The 15,361-nt window shown below is 37.1% G+C and overlaps 1 protein-coding gene across 5 annotated transcripts; it reads right to left on the bottom strand.

Moving 5' to 3' along the window:
• Positions 1-2,482: 2,482 nt before the first annotated feature.
• LYSMD3 (LysM domain containing 3) lies at positions 2,483-14,746 on the bottom strand. Of its 5 annotated transcripts, none has more exons than XM_027864298.1 (5): positions 14,646-14,746; positions 14,212-14,370; positions 13,668-13,779; positions 11,734-12,025; positions 2,483-6,500 (listed from the first exon to the last, which is right to left on the bottom strand). In XM_027864298.1, exons 4-5 carry the CDS (start codon positions 11,992-11,994, stop codon positions 5,832-5,834), a joined length of 930 nt encoding a protein of 309 aa, XP_027720099.1. In that variant the 5' UTR covers positions 11,995-12,025; positions 13,668-13,779; positions 14,212-14,370; positions 14,646-14,746; the 3' UTR covers positions 2,483-5,831. The 5 variants fall into 5 exon arrangements, with proteins under 5 accessions (XP_027720099.1, XP_027720098.1, XP_027720101.1 ...); XM_027864297.1 differs by having other exon boundaries at positions 11,734-12,005; XM_027864300.1 differs by having other exon boundaries at positions 11,734-12,005; positions 13,668-13,757.
• Between the last annotated feature and the right edge of the window lie 615 nt (positions 14,747-15,361).

The raw sequence follows: 15,361 nt of genomic DNA, 5'->3' as shown, positions 1-15,361 counted from the left end.
GACTTAGCATTAATGAAAAATTCATGGTTTTATTTTAAAATAATTTTAAATCAGATATTGTCATTTATGTATGACTAATACAAATCTTAAATGTAGTGATATCCAAAAATCTCAAAACTTCTCATAATTTTTCAGATGGGAAAATTGAAGATCATGTTAATGGTAAGATAGCCTCATGTTATGCAGCTTTATTTTTTAAATAACATTTTAAAATCTATTCTTAATTAAGAGACTTATGCTTTTCTGATTAGTCAAAGAAAAAATTTTCTAGATTGAATTAGCACCTCAAACAATAACAGAATTGTCTTTATGACACTTCTGATTTTTTTTTGTTTGTTTTTTGGTATATAAGAAGCAACTATCAAGTTTGGGGTACCATACTGAGAAGAATATATTTTGATTGAACAAGACAGAGCAGTGATTTTTGGACATTCAAGTTATCTCAAAAGATATCACTAAAATTCTCAAAAATATTTTAATCCACCTACTCCCTCCAACTCCAGAAGCAGTTTACATGTAAATATGTCCCAAACAACATTCTTTAGCAGGAAGGAAGATATCATAAAATCAAATTTGAAAAGAGTTATAGCAATTTCCAAAAAGTTGGGAATGTCTCATGATTTATCTGTATGGTGCTACATGTAAGTGGAAGCATAATTCTTTTAGTTCTAAAGTATTCAAAGAAAAAAATAAAAAAATTTCTGATATTATTAACCTACCACCACCACCCCACCATAAAAAGGTGGGGGGGGGGGGGAATGGAGAGAAATCCAGTAGCTACCAATCCATACATCTACTTTCCCATGTTTATAAAAATGTTTGAGAAGTATCTAGACATATCAAGGACTTACTTGTAAGGACATTTGAATGGAACAGGAAAGATTTTGCCAACCATGTTATACAGTAGACCACATCTTTGCTGTTATATAATTGAGTGAGAATTGGAGTTGGTGTAAGATAGAAGTGTCTCTCAAGGCATTTTATAAGATTCCTTGAAAGATATGAAGCAACCTTGTGATCATTAATATTGTGAGGCATAAAACAGGGATGTATATTCACCCATCAGCTCTTCACCATTGTCAGGGGTCAGCTCATGCGCCAAGCTGAACAGGCACTCCCTAGTGGTGGTATGGCCCTCCGGATGAGTGCAGAAGAAATTGTTGATTGCATCAAGCCCAGGAACACTACAGAGGCTCTGAAATAAGATTCATAATCACTGAGTTTGGTATGAACTCCCACTGAAGAAAAACTGAGTAAATGATGAATGTTTACTGTACACTTCTAGTTTATCCATGTCCACCAAAAACAAAGGCACATTTTTTAAAAAACCAACATTCTTCAGGTTTTTATATATTGCTACAAATCAGGGGACACTATAGTCTCTAGAATTGAAATTGAAGATTGGTCAAAGGGCAGTGCAGAAGCATACAGTGTGAGCAGACTGTATTACAAAAAAGTGATTGCAAAAATTATGTTCCCACTGTATGTTAAACACTGTTAGGTGGAGCTTGTTCTATTGGAAGGAGCTGTGAGAAAGAAGTCATCAAAGAAATGTACGAGCAAAAAATGGGCTAATCATGCACTGAGAGGTCAACAGAAATCAATGAAGCCCCCCCCAGGATGTTGGGTAGTCCCTACAAAGGGTATAGGCAAGTCATACAGGACAGGTGGGCATGGATAGATACGCTCTGTATCATTGGAGGGAATACATAAACTCAGAATCACTGGTGTATTGGAGTTGGGAGAAAAAAAAACGCCAAAGGCATTTTGTTTACCAAAATTATTTTGGCATTGACTATGTATGACTACATAGGGCTTAAAAATATATTTTTTGACATCATATGACACTGCTGGTCAAAAAGTGATGAAATATGAAGACATTGAGCAACTTCATCTTGCCCAAAGTATCATCATACTAAAGTCAGTATCTCAGTGGAACTTAAAAGGCTGTGTGATACTAATTATTTAATCAGAGGTCGAGTTCATGTTCTGGCCTTTGCTACTTAATGCTTGCACAATGTTGGCAAGTCACTTTTTCTTTGGTTTAATGTAAAGTAAGTCAAAATGACCTCCTAACAAATCCTTTCCAAGTGAAAATTTAGCAGTCAGTTGTCTCCCTGCAGCAGTGCACCCAGAGAAGAATTATAGCTATCCAGGTTCTATATGCTCGTTTCTGGTTCAATTTATTTCCTACAAACGATACAATGTTTATGTTTAATAACTCACTTTAAACAAAATATATCTGAATTGGTTTGCTTCTCAAACTCTTGCTTGAATCTAACAAAAATGGTTTATCAATTCAAGTATATAACTTAGAACTACTGTTTGAATATGGAGAGTAGAGAGTTTGGTTTTCTTCAATTAAATTCACCAGCTTTCATTTTAGATTGGATAATAAAATAAAAACTTTATTATGTTTTACACTTAGACATCTGAAGATATGAAAAGTTTAAGTGGCAAAAATTTTAAAGCCACCATTTTAAAGACATGCTAACACATAGTTCTATAATTATTACATCTTGCATTTATATAAAAAATATTTTATAAGAGATTTACAGCATTAGTGTGCATAAAAATACTTAAATAAAGCATTCAGGTATTTCTGTTTATGATCTAACAGTGCAATATGCACATACTTGGAAGAAAAATACTGATTTCCTGAGCAAGTGTTCTAAGTCAAAACATAAAGCATGATTCTTAGCATAGTGCACCATTTAAATACATTTTCTTGAACTCTTGGCACTCTTTAACATTTATTTGTACTGTATTCTTTTTTCATTATATTTGCAAAATTCTCATTATATTTGCTTTATCTTATTTCCCAGTTAAATTTCTTTCCAATTCCCAATTACAAAGGTTCCAACTTTCAGAAGTATCAGTAAAATGACTAAATCATTGTTTAGTGAGTCATTTAAATAACTCCACAGTCTGCCTTATCAAGCAGATTCTAAAAACAAGTTTCCTAGAGAAATTAAATATTCAAAATAAATTTATCTTATTCATATGGAAGGCAGAGACTTTGTAATTTACTAATACATTATCTAAGAAAATACATGTTTTTTAAAAAAAATGAGGCCCATGTCTTACCTTGGAGGTGTTAAAATTGCAATAACATCTTTGAACACACAAAATATTTTTATTTATAACCAAACATTTCCAAGGGAAACAAGATTATTTTTCCAATTATATCTTTGCCAGTTTGACACATGCTAATATAAAGTATACCAGTTAAATCTAAACACTTATCAGGATAAGACTCCAATAAACATTTAACCTTAAAGCCCATTTCCAAAGTCTACAATTAGAAAAAAAAATGTCCTCAAGAAAATTACATAAAGCAACTTTCATATAGCACTGTCATGGTGCTCATCAGCACATTAACAAACTGAAATTTTATTTTTATAATGATTATTAACTACTAAAATTGTACTTCTTTGCTAAGTTTAACCATATTCTCTCTTGGATGTTGCATTTAAAGATTAGAATTTCTGATTCCAGAACCATATAACAGGTAAATAAAGGGAACTGCTCAGTCCAGCAATCCAGAGGATATATTTTACATTCACGTTTATTACCAAAAGTGACATTCTATAGGGCAAAAGTGGTTCCTATATCTAGGCAGGTTTTAAAATAAAAGCAATATACTTTTATTAACCTATTTACTTTATTTTACTTTTTAGACCACTGTTATAATTTCAAAGTAGCACCAGTAGAAGGCAGTCATTGATATCCTTTAGCTCACCAATCTGAATTACACTATAAAGTCTTCACATAATTGAGTTTTACTATTTGTAACTTTTACTCCCCTCAAAACTTACAATTTTTCAGTAGGCTTACTAAAAAGCATTGTAATATAAGCTAAAGTTAACACTAATGATTAGAAAAAGACAGCATTCCTCTCTGCAATACAGCAAAGAAAATTAAGTTTTTTTTGAGAAAGGATGTTCACACATAATTAGGTGTCTTCATGAATGCTGCTCATTTCTCAGGCTGTTTTTATATGAATGAGTAGATGGATGTATTTACTAGTAACACTTTCTGGTAAATATCTAATATATGAAAGAGCTCAGTGTTGTTTTCTTTTCATCCTTATGATGCTTTGCTTCTAAAAGAACAGGACTCTCTTATAGGTCTAGGTTACTCATCTGCCACACTATTCACTGGATAGGGCTTAGATACAAAATGATTGTTTCTCAAGCTCAAACATCAGACACTAGGAAATAATGCCAGTAAAATAAGGCAGTATCATATACCTAAAACACACAAAAAATTTTAATTACACATTTAAGACAAGTCAGATTCCATTAAGCCTATCTTCTATGGCAGCACCACTTTTGTTTTTTTTATAAACAGAATGAGTCAGTAGGCAAATGCTTGTTTAGCCAGATTTACTATGAACTTAAGGCATGACAGGTACCCTGACCTGATCACCCTCAGAAGAGAGAGATATTTTCACACAGCCCTAGCAAAAGATCCCTTGCTAATTCATCTCCTTTAGTCTTCATAATATACTGTAATTTAGAAAGAAAACAATTCTGTGTCACTCACTTTCTACTTTAGATGATCACCCCCATGGAAGACAGCAAGGGTAAGGGATCAAGAAAGGAGCTGTACCTATTTTGCCTACCAATGCAAATGACCCTGTTTATAATTTTTTCTTAATAAACCATTTTTGGCAATTCACATTAGATGAAAAAGACAACAGACACATCTGTGTTGCCCATTAGATTGTGCTTGATTAACTGAAAGCTAAGATCAGTTACAGTAACTACACATACATCACAGGCATTAATTCTATTGAAAGGGAAGTCGAGGACAACGAAGTATAAGTTTGATTCTAAAAAGTATATCAACTCTCATAGTAACATTAACATTTAATTAAGGCGTTCAATTTAATTAAGGCATGTTGTTGCATGTACAGAACTGCAACGGTTCATCATAGGGTATTAAGAATTTTTCCCAAATAATGCATGTGTATAGCACATTTCTTCAAAGAACTAAAAAAGTATAGAAGTCCAAGTATACTTATTTTACTGCAGACAAAACAAAACATAGGCATAATAGCTAAAAGACATGTCCAAAAAATTGAGAAACAGATTAAACACTTCATATCCTTTGATTCACTTCTATATTCTAATTATTCAGTGATGCCACTTTTCTATATAATTCCCAGAGGTTATAATATGAATTTGAAAGTCCTAGCTCCTCTTGCCAAAATTATACCTTCCTTTCTGATTTTGTTACTTTTGATTTGACTTTTTGTTTTGTGCCATATTATATGTGATATAAAAATCAATCAACAGATTGAAATGGGTAGCATCATGTACACAATGTGCTATCACAAATACTTTTAGAATCAAACAATTGTTTCTCAACCAAACATTTTGAGCTAAGAGATAATGTTTATCTGGTAGTAATAAATGGATTTTCTTCAGGTGCATACATCTAGTGCTACCATTCATATTGCTTAATAACTTTAACATCAATGCCTTAAACAAAAAAAAATTACTTAAAAAAATAAACTTCAAGGCTATGTTTAAATAAATGGGTGCAAAACTTTCTACAGAAAACTTTCTATGTGTACTATTCACTTCTGCAGTGCCACAACAGAAACTTTGACTTAAACCATTCAAAACATAGAACAGGTAGTAAGCCTAAGGTTCATACAGAATTGACTTGCAAATGGCTCAAAACAAAAAAGTATCTGGAAGAAATAAAAGCATTTTCAATAAACCAAAATACTGCCCATGAGTGGTAAATAAAGAATATAAATGATTCTCTGCATTCCAGATACATTTATAGTTATAAATATTATAATCTAAAACTGAGTGTTATGTTATATGCTGTGTAGAAGGTGACTGAGAATTCTGTTTATGAAGTTTATAATCATCTTGGTGTCCCACATTTGGTCCTTTTGTTGGAATTATTCCATTCTCTATTTCTCTCTGTTGTGATGGAACGGTGACTCCTGAATGCAGCTGTGAGGAGTCCACTGTGGAATGATGACTAACATCTACTTTAACTAAAACTTCATAATACAGTAAGTAAAATACTGGCGTTATTATGCCTACTATCAACATGATCACCACAGCCGTCCACCAGCCTATTCCCCAGTCTGCTCCGTAATAGGGATCCTTACGTCTAATGCTTTTATTCTCAGGTTCAAAACACAGTTGTTCTTGTTTTGCTAAGGCGGAAACCACTTCATTGAGGTTCTCTCTCTTTGTGTCTGTACATTTTACTATTTGTTCTATGTCTTTGTCCACTTCTTTTAAGAAATTCCCAGCAGTCTCGTTCGAAACCAGAAGATCTGAATTAGGAAATATCTCTTGTAGTTCTGGAGTACACTGGGCAGCTGAAGGACGTGAAGTCTGTCGTCCTTTGGGAGAGTAATGTGTTTCAGTCAATACACTAAACCTTTTTACTGGAATTTTAACAGACCTAAGTGCAAAAAAGTCTTGATCACTGATGAGATTATTAACTCTCTTGATATCTGCTACCTGTTAAAAAAGAATTGTTAAAGCAAGAGTCAGTGGAATTCAAAATCAAAAAAGAGGAAAAAGTTTCAAACAGTGACCTTCATTATTTCTCAAACTTTCTACTGAAAACAAAGAGAAGTCAAAGTTGTTCCTCTAATTTCTTACAGCATTTTGCCTCACCATCTTTGTATTTCTCCCAGAGCCTTGTACATGTCCTTTCCCTGATCCATTTGGATCGTAAGCTCCTTGAGAGCAGCATTTGTCCTATTTTGTTCATGTCTTCCCATCAACAAGGTACAGTGCTTTAAAAATTAGAGTCACTTAATAAACATTTGCTAAATGAACTAAATGTCAGTCTTATACGAAAACCTCTTCATTCTGGGGCCTAGGCTTTGTGGTCCATATATCTCAAGTGAAAGTCTGGTATCGTGGAAAGAGCACTGGCTTTGGTGTACAGAAAGGCATGGACCAAGCTAATGCTGCTAGCTGTGAGACCATATGGAAGTCACTGAACTTGTCTGAAAGTTTCCTCATCTGTAAAATAGAAATGATGCTTCTATTATCTACCCCATGTGACTGGTGTAAGGGAAACATTTTCTAAGCCCAAAGCACTAGTTTGGCCACATGGGCCTTTCCCTAACTGAACAAACCGGGACCTCCTCCTCAGTGACAAGCTTTAACAAGCCCCCTTTCATCAGATCAATTCCTCTTGCACACTTTAATTACCCACCAGACTCAGTAACTCACTAGCTCCTCCTCAGTATCTCTGGCACCTTTCAACTTGAACCTGAAACTCACTGCAGACTCTCTCTGTGGACTCTTTGCCTTCTTTTCCAGACTTGGATCACCTACAGAATTCACTATCTCTCCTGTTATACCCTAAGCTAATGGAGAAGTTTGTCACTTACAAGACCGTTAAAATATTACCATATCATGCTAACTTTTTCAACCAACCATTTAACACCAAAAAGAATTTTGGGTTAATATAAAAAAGTAGTTACTGGTTACTTTTTTTGATTGTGCACTCCATCAAAAATTTTTTTCCTAACATTCACCCCCCAATATGTATCTATTTACTCATACTACTACTTACACAACAATTAAAATTTTAAAAGGATGAGATAATATTCGATCTTTGAGGCAACAGGAGCCACTTGAGTTTAATGAGTAGGGGAGTGCTATGGTTTTAGGAAAGTCACTTGGCAGCTCTGAGGGTGGATTAGAGGGAAGAGACTTAAGGCAGCAAAGCTAATTAGTATGCCACAGTAATAGTCCAGGAGAAAGGTGATAGGTTTTGAATTAGGGTGGTGTCTGTGAGAGAAGGGAGAAAAGGGACAAAAGGCAAAATATGTTGTGGATGAAGAAATGGCAAGATTTCACATGGTGTTAAGGAGTGTAAGAAGCTGAAGATGACACCCAGGTTGCAATCCAGGGTAACTAGAAAGATGACGAGGCCTTCAACAGTAATAGGACATTTGATAAGGGGTGTGTTTTTGGGGAAAATTTATGTAAAGTGGTCTGCAGACTGAAACTCCCAAAGAATGAGCATTCTTGACCATTTTGTGTGATATACTGTCCCATTCAAAAAGGAAGGCCTCCAACTTCACAGGAGTGCTCTGCTAGGGCAGGGCTAAATATTCTGGGCAAGGGGGAGCTCACAAAGACCTGTACAATTACTGGTGTTGGTACCCAGGCGGTAGTTCAGGTATAACTATACTGAGGTACCAAGACTTATCTCAGCAGCACTGAGACTGGGAACTTGCAAAAACAGGAAGAAGAGAGTGGAATGGGTGAGTAGGGAGTATTACTGGGGTGGGGTGGGATAAGAGAAGATGTGATTATGCTACAGACAAGCCCCACAACTTGTGGGGAAGGTGATGTGCTACCCATCTTTGCATTCTCCTAATAGTTATTCATAATTCCTAGAGATCAGATTAGAGATCACTGATCTTTCTAATAATAGATAAAAATCAACTTTTCTACCCTAAGATTATTTTCTGCTAAGTCAATCAAATAACCAACAAGCATTTAGCAAGCATATCCTTTGTACCAGAAACAGTGCTAGGGATGTATGGAGAGTATAGTACAGAGGATGAACTAATAATCTTACTTACAAGGAACTTGCATCCAAATGGGAGATTATATATAAAGTACCTACAGCATAAAGTTAATAACTAAAAGTAAATGAAAAGTAGTTAAAATATAAGTTAGTTTGGGATAGATGACATTAGCAGTTGTGGTGGATCAGGAAAGCCTTCATGCAGAATATGGTGATGAGCCCATCTTAAAGACAGGGATTCTATAAGGTGGCTGTAGGGAGGGAGTGTATTCCAGGTCCATGGGATGGCCAGTACAAAGGCACAGAGATGAGAGATAAGAGTGTTGTACATGACGAACAGAGGGAAGACTAGTTTGGCTGGATCACAGGGTTCAAATATTCAATGAGGTTGAAAAGAAAGACTGGTGCAACATTCTGAGTTTTATCCTAGAGGCAATAGGAATCCTCTAGAGTGGATTAAGTAGGAGACTCACGTGGTCAGATCTGTGTTTCCAGAAGCATCATTTTGTAAAGTGTGTAGGATGGGTTGGAGAAGGGAGCCTAATTCAGAAGCCACTAAAATAGGCTAGGGAAGAGGTGATAAGCAACTAAACCAGGGGAGGGGCTATATGAATCATGAGAAGGGTTCAGACGTAAGAGACTGGAGGCAAAAATAGCAAGATCTGACAAAATGACTAGATATGTGGGGTGAGGGAGAGTGAGCAGTCCAGGATAATGAACCTGGAAGACTGGAAGGATGGTGGTGCCTTCAAAAGAAATAGGGAAGTCTGAAAGATGGGAGGCTGTCAGGGAAAGATAATCAGTTCTGTTTGGACATACTGAGCTTGAGATGTCTTTGAGATATCCAATTTGAAATTCTAATAGCCAATTTAGTGATCCAGGAATAAAGCTCAGGAGAGAAAATGGACAGGAGTCATCTGCATAAGGATGATAATTAAGCCAACTGGAGCTGATGAGGTTATTAAGAAAAAGTATAGAGGGAGAAGCCTTGGACAACTGGAGACATTGGTAGAGGTCATGACTGGATAAAGAGCCAGCAAAGTAGACTGAAAACAATCAGACACTTAGCAAAACCAGGATAAAATAATATCATAAAAGCCTTAAGAGGAGAAAATATTTAGGGGGAGAGAGTGGATCAGTAATGTCAACTACAGCTGATGAATCAAAAAGATGAGGACTGAGAAGAGGCCAACAGATTTGACAATTACTAGATCAGTGCTAACTTTTTAGAAAGCAATTCTGATTCAGTGATGAGGTCAGCAGCCAAACTACAAAAGGTTAAGGAGTGAAAGGATGGTTAAGTGGAGGAATGGAATAGAGAAAGTTGTTCAAGGAATTTGGCTGAGAAAGGGAGGAGAGAGATAGGAAGATGGTTTAAGGAGAAAGTAAGGTCTAGGGAAGTTTTTAAAAGGATGAGTAAGACTTGAGCACATTTGAAGGTAGTAGTGAAGGAACCAGTAGATGGGGAGAGGTTGAAGATTCTGGAGAGGGGATAATTAAGGATGCCACCTGCTGGAGAAGATGGGAGGGGACAGGATCAAGTGTATATTAAAAGGGATTGGACTAGGAAAGAAAAAGGGCTACCTTGTGTGGGAAAGGAGAAAATGAGAAATGAGATCAAGAGGATTTAAGAAAGGCACAAGGGAAAAGAGGAAACTCATATAAAATGGCCTCCATGCATACCGACACATAAAACTCTCTCAGGCTAGACAAATCATGTAGACTACATGTGACAAAAGGAGAGAGGCTCAACTTCTCTAAAGATGGTTTCATGTCATATTATGCCATCCCAATGGATGATAGTATCATTTCTCTGATATCTTCATACAAGAACCAGGTGATACTGTAGTCAATCCTCTCCATTTGAATACTGAATCAGTTCATACATTACTATGTTTACCGAGATAGATCTCCCACATTCATCCTTAATTCTATACTTTAGGTACTAGTTACTTCTCATCTGAAATGTTTCAAATGTCAATGTTGGACTCCCTAACTTCAACACACCTCTCATCTATATTTCATTCTATACCTCTTGTTAAAGTCCTATGATTTCCTGATGAATTTAATTTTTCACCTTTTCCAAAAAGCCCTTCATCAGTTTCAATTATATAATGGTCATTAATGACCACCAATCAAATTATAACCAATAGCTTTTAAAAGCAAAAACAACATAAAAGGTTCAAAGTAAGAACAGATTACTTTAATAACTGCAAATTTCATATTACTGTAGATTTTTATTGTTTAAATGTTTCTGTCGTGCTATTTCCATGTGCTTTTGTTACGATTATAAATGTGGCTTAAGAAACAGATTCATATAATTCTTCCTACAGTTACTGAAAAAACTGCTTTTGATAATGATAGACTATATTCTACCTTGCTCATATGATTATTATCTTGAAAAAGTGTAACTCCTAGGCAGACATGCTTATAAAATTATAGATCTAGAAGGGACCACAGAGGTCATTTAGTCCAATTCCTAAAAATAGTAGTTTTGAAGGAATGTTACTCATTCAAAAAATGATTTATTTATCGAGTTCCTATTCTATGCACAGCATCAAGTTAATTGCTCGAGGAAATACCTAACTTTTAAAGCCTGGGTCTGGCTTCATCTGAGTGGGAGCTCACTTTCTTTGTCAAAATGTACGTTAGGATCACATACATTCATATCTTAGGATGCACTTGTTTTTTTGTGTTTATAGCTGAACTTTGTAATATATTATCTTTGTAATGATACTTTGTTTAGGCTTTACATGGTAAAATTTAGAATGTAGAATCATAATGGTCATTATCTACATCACCACCATCAAAAAGACAGTAAAATTATACACACTGTTCCAAGCACTTGGGAGAGATAATCAGAGACATTTTCTATTCGTTATCTAAGATAGACACATTTACAGATATAAAAAGGGTTTTAGTATTCTAACAGGCACATATTTAGCCATCAATACTGAAATTTTAAATAAAGTCTATAATCTTTATAAGTCTATATATGGAAGCTTTCTGAGAATTTTACATATATATGTATGTGTGTATATACATATACACACACACATACGCACATATGTATGTTTTTTTTTCACTACAAAGAGAAGATGGGAAATACAGGAGAAAGGAGGAACAAGGTAAATGGAATTTCACTTTGCATTGTATATAATTTTTTTTTTGGACAATCAAAGAAAAAGGACTTACTGAACAACAATACTGAAGGGCTATTGCATTTAAAGTATCGCCTTCCTGTATATCTTTTGTTAGTAATACGATATCATCCAGTCTATCTCTTGATGTGCTTCTTCTGACTTTCTCTCTTCCTCTTGGTCGAAGTTCATACACTTCGGCATCCTCTTCAAAGATATCGGTGTCTGTATTATTTCCAAATGAATATATTTGGCTGCTCACCACAGACTGAGTTATTGGAAATTGAAAATTGCGAGTCTGATTCCTCCCTGCCATAACCTCAAACTCTACAGAAGAAAAGAGAAACCTTGTGAAAAAAAAAAATGGTTTGAGTCAAAACTTAAAGCAAAAACCTATCAGTTTTTCTACTTGCAGCTTATTTTCAAAGCAGTTAAAAATATCTTTATTATGTATATTATATATGTGTGTATATATATGAAATCTACATATAGACATAGATTTTCTAAGTCTTAAAAATAAATTTGGAGAATAAGAACTCTTCCCCAGTCCAATCATCCATCAACTGTAGTGTGCTTGGGGGAAAAATGTTTAAACAAGGACAAATCCCTAAGGAATAATTTTAAAGAACCTTCCCCTGAGAGGCTGGGAGGAGTTTGCCTTAGGTATGAGATAATTAGGTGTCTGTGTTGGCACTATATCTAAAGAAATGAAGTGCTGATGGTGATAAAACAGTTCCAGCAGTGTGAAGTATTTTAAATATATACTCTATGCCTGTGGCCTAGACTTCTGGTACTACCATACCCAAGTTCCTTAGTGTGTGAAAAGCATCTTTCAAATGTTTAAATACTCAATAAGAGGATATTCTTCTCACAATAGATCTTAATGTACAATAATAGCCTTATTATGAATCAGAACATTATTCTATTTGTCACTGTATTTTTAAGGGCTCTTACCTTCACCTCTTCAACTTGTAGGATAAAGTCTAATCAAATATGTTGTTTTTTTTTTTACACTAGGCCAACTAGTGTACTTCTTCTACACCAGTATTCTAGTGGCTCAAAATCAACAACATTGTATGTATGTCAAATATCATTGACTGATACCTGATCTCAGACAAAAACTAATGTGACTTTTACTTCCAGAATGTCAGCTAATAATAATAAAACAACTCTCTAAATTTGGGTTATACACATTGGAAAAAAAGAAAGTCCTACCAGGTATTAACATTCTGTATCGCAATTTAAGTTCTTTATTAAATGTTTCATGTGAGGAATATCATTCTTTACTCAGCTACTCCCTTCAAAAGAAAATTAATAGTTTTATAACTGAATTGAAAAAAACCTTAAGATAAAATTTTGGTTTGGTCAGTGTTCTTATTATTTACTAAAAAATAACCATGAATCATACAGTATGAGTCACACAGTATATAAGATACTACTAAAAATTAAAGTAGATAAAATGCTCAAAGTACAGCTAAACAAACAGCATACACACATCTCTATGCTGTTTTTTTTTTTTTGAGGTTTGCCGAAGATTTCAACTGAGGCGAACAATGTATATAATTAGTTTCCTAATGTATTTGAGAATGGATATTTACTTCTGAAAGTCTAAGGTTAGCTGAATTTACATTTATTTGACCCAAAGATATAAATTTTCCTTAAAATGGAAACTTATTTAGTTAAGTGTTATTAAAACTGGCCCAGTATTTTCCTGGCTCTGTAGAACACTCCCATTTCTGTAGTATATCTAAGTATAGAAGTTTATAAAGAAAAATTGCCCAAGTAATCTGAAAATCATTCCTTGATCAAACTTTCATGAGCACCTAGCTGAATTACTAGGATGAACTAATAATACACTGTTTTGTTAAATTCAAGTACTGTTTATGTGCTATATGGTGAAATCCTTATCACAATAACTAACTAACTAACTAACAACCTCACTATCCTATAGTTACCATTGTAAACAGAGATAAAACCGTATCAAATTACCTGGAGTTGACAGTGTATCTAGTTGAAAATGAAATTCTGGAATCTGGCCTTTGTAGATTATTTACTGAGCCAACTATTTAAAACAAATGTCTGCAGCATGGTAACAAGTCATCTGGTCAAAAAACAGAATTTAAAAAAAAAAAAGAAAGAAAAACCCCATCTCTTTTCTTTACAAAATCTCCACTGCCCACAGAGCATTTTTTTGATCTTTTAGGAAAACCCTACACTCCATAGAGATTTTGTAGATGGGCTACAGGTGGCTGCACCTGGTGGCGTTAGGAAGCCACCTACTCACTTAACAGTGGCGTATTGTCAGAATTAATTTCCAAAATACCCTGGCACTTCGCAAGAACTGTGGGTGCAACCCTCCGACCCAGCTTAACAAGGGTCCAATCAAAGGGGAGCCAGGGCACAAGCCCCAAGGTACCAGGGCTGTAACACCAGACTTGTTCCCCGGGGGGTGTGGGGGGTGTCATCTCGGGGGTCATCTCGTGCTCGTCCCCCTCCTGCCCATTCCCTCTTTATTTTGTTATCTCCTGTTCACCTGCTGGGACTTAGTCTGGGGTATGAGCTCATCCACTCCAAAGGGCTTGCGGTCTCATCGATGTGGACGGTCCCTCCAACGAGGCAGATCGCAATCCATCCACACCTGCCCGTCAGTGTCTAAGAACTGCTCACGATTTCTAAACGTCACACGGGTTGGCTTGAACAGGTGGCGAGATGAGAAATAGGGTAAATAATTTATTTCATGCCCACAAAATGCAGCCACCCTCATTCCCGGGGAGCCAGAGTTGGGGGATGCAGGGATCTGCTAGCCGCCCCTGCCCCAAGGACACGCCCGTACACCTGTAGCCAGGACCATGGAGGGGGTCCCCTGGGGACCGCAGCTCCTCTTCCTCTTCGGAAGCTGCAGAGGGAGCTCGGCTCGGGGCAGGGAGGGGGACTTCTCTCTCTTCCCGCCCCCACCGCCATCTTTACCTTCCCCTCCAGCATGGGGGAGGGCGGCTGCTGAGCTCGTTGCGGATCCCATCAAGTTCATGGCCAAGGCTCCCCAAGACCGTCTCCTCCTCCTCGTCCTTCCTCCCCCTCCGCCTCCGACCCCCCCCCGGCGGCGACCTTCCCCCTTTCCGCACGGACCAGCCCAGCTGCCTCCGTCGCCGCCACGTCCGCAAACCTGCTGTACGTCATTACGTCGAACCCGCGGAGGTGGGAAGGGGGCGGGGGGGGAAAGGGAGGGGGTGGAGAGGGCGGGAGGAGTGAGCCGGGGGTGGGGGCAGGGGATAAGAGAGATAGGGGTGGGAGAAGCGCAGGGGGCCTCTGGTGCGCACGCGCGATGTTGGCGTCTGGAACCTCCCTCCTTACAGCGCGCGGAAACGAAACTCCCCAGACCTAGAGATTTGTTCCTTAGCCTGGGAGCACCTGGGGTGGCGGGGCCGGGTTTGGAGCACGCGCGCAGTGCAGGGAAGAGGATGGTGCTTCTGCCTGCCCAGCGGGGTGAATGCGCGCGTGCGGGGGCTGGAATTGCCTCCTTCTGATATTAACATGCAGGCAGCCTGGGACTTGTCCAGTCAAACTTTAGCCACCTGCGCGAGGCAAACCAACCCACGGGTTACTAGCCCCCAGGATTATTGTTAGGGAAAGTGAGCCACCAAGAGTCCACACAGGGAAATGTGGACAACTGGCCTAGGCAGGAT

Source organism: Vombatus ursinus, unplaced genomic scaffold (genome assembly GCF_900497805.2).
Source record: "Vombatus ursinus unplaced genomic scaffold, bare-nosed wombat genome assembly UNPS02014774.1, whole genome shotgun sequence".
In the NCBI taxonomy this organism is placed as follows: Eukaryota; Metazoa; Chordata; class Mammalia; order Diprotodontia; family Vombatidae; genus Vombatus; species Vombatus ursinus.
Note: the sequence above shows the minus strand (reverse complement) of the source record. Positions and strands in the feature narration are given on the sequence as shown.

Bases quoted from the DNA above. Each gene is read 5' to 3' on its own strand.
- LYSMD3 (XM_027864296.1), bottom strand. From the start codon at position 14,243: ATGAGCTCATACCCCAGACTAAGTCCCAGCAG. The intron at 12,026-14,211 runs GTGAACAGGAGA...TTTTTTCACAAG, and splicing joins CCCAGACTAAGTCCCAGCAG to GTTTCTCTTTTCTTCTGTAG. The intron at 6,501-11,733 runs GTAAGTCCTTTT...CTTTTTTAACAG, and splicing joins CCCTTCAGTATTGTTGTTCA to GTAGCAGATATCAAGAGAGT.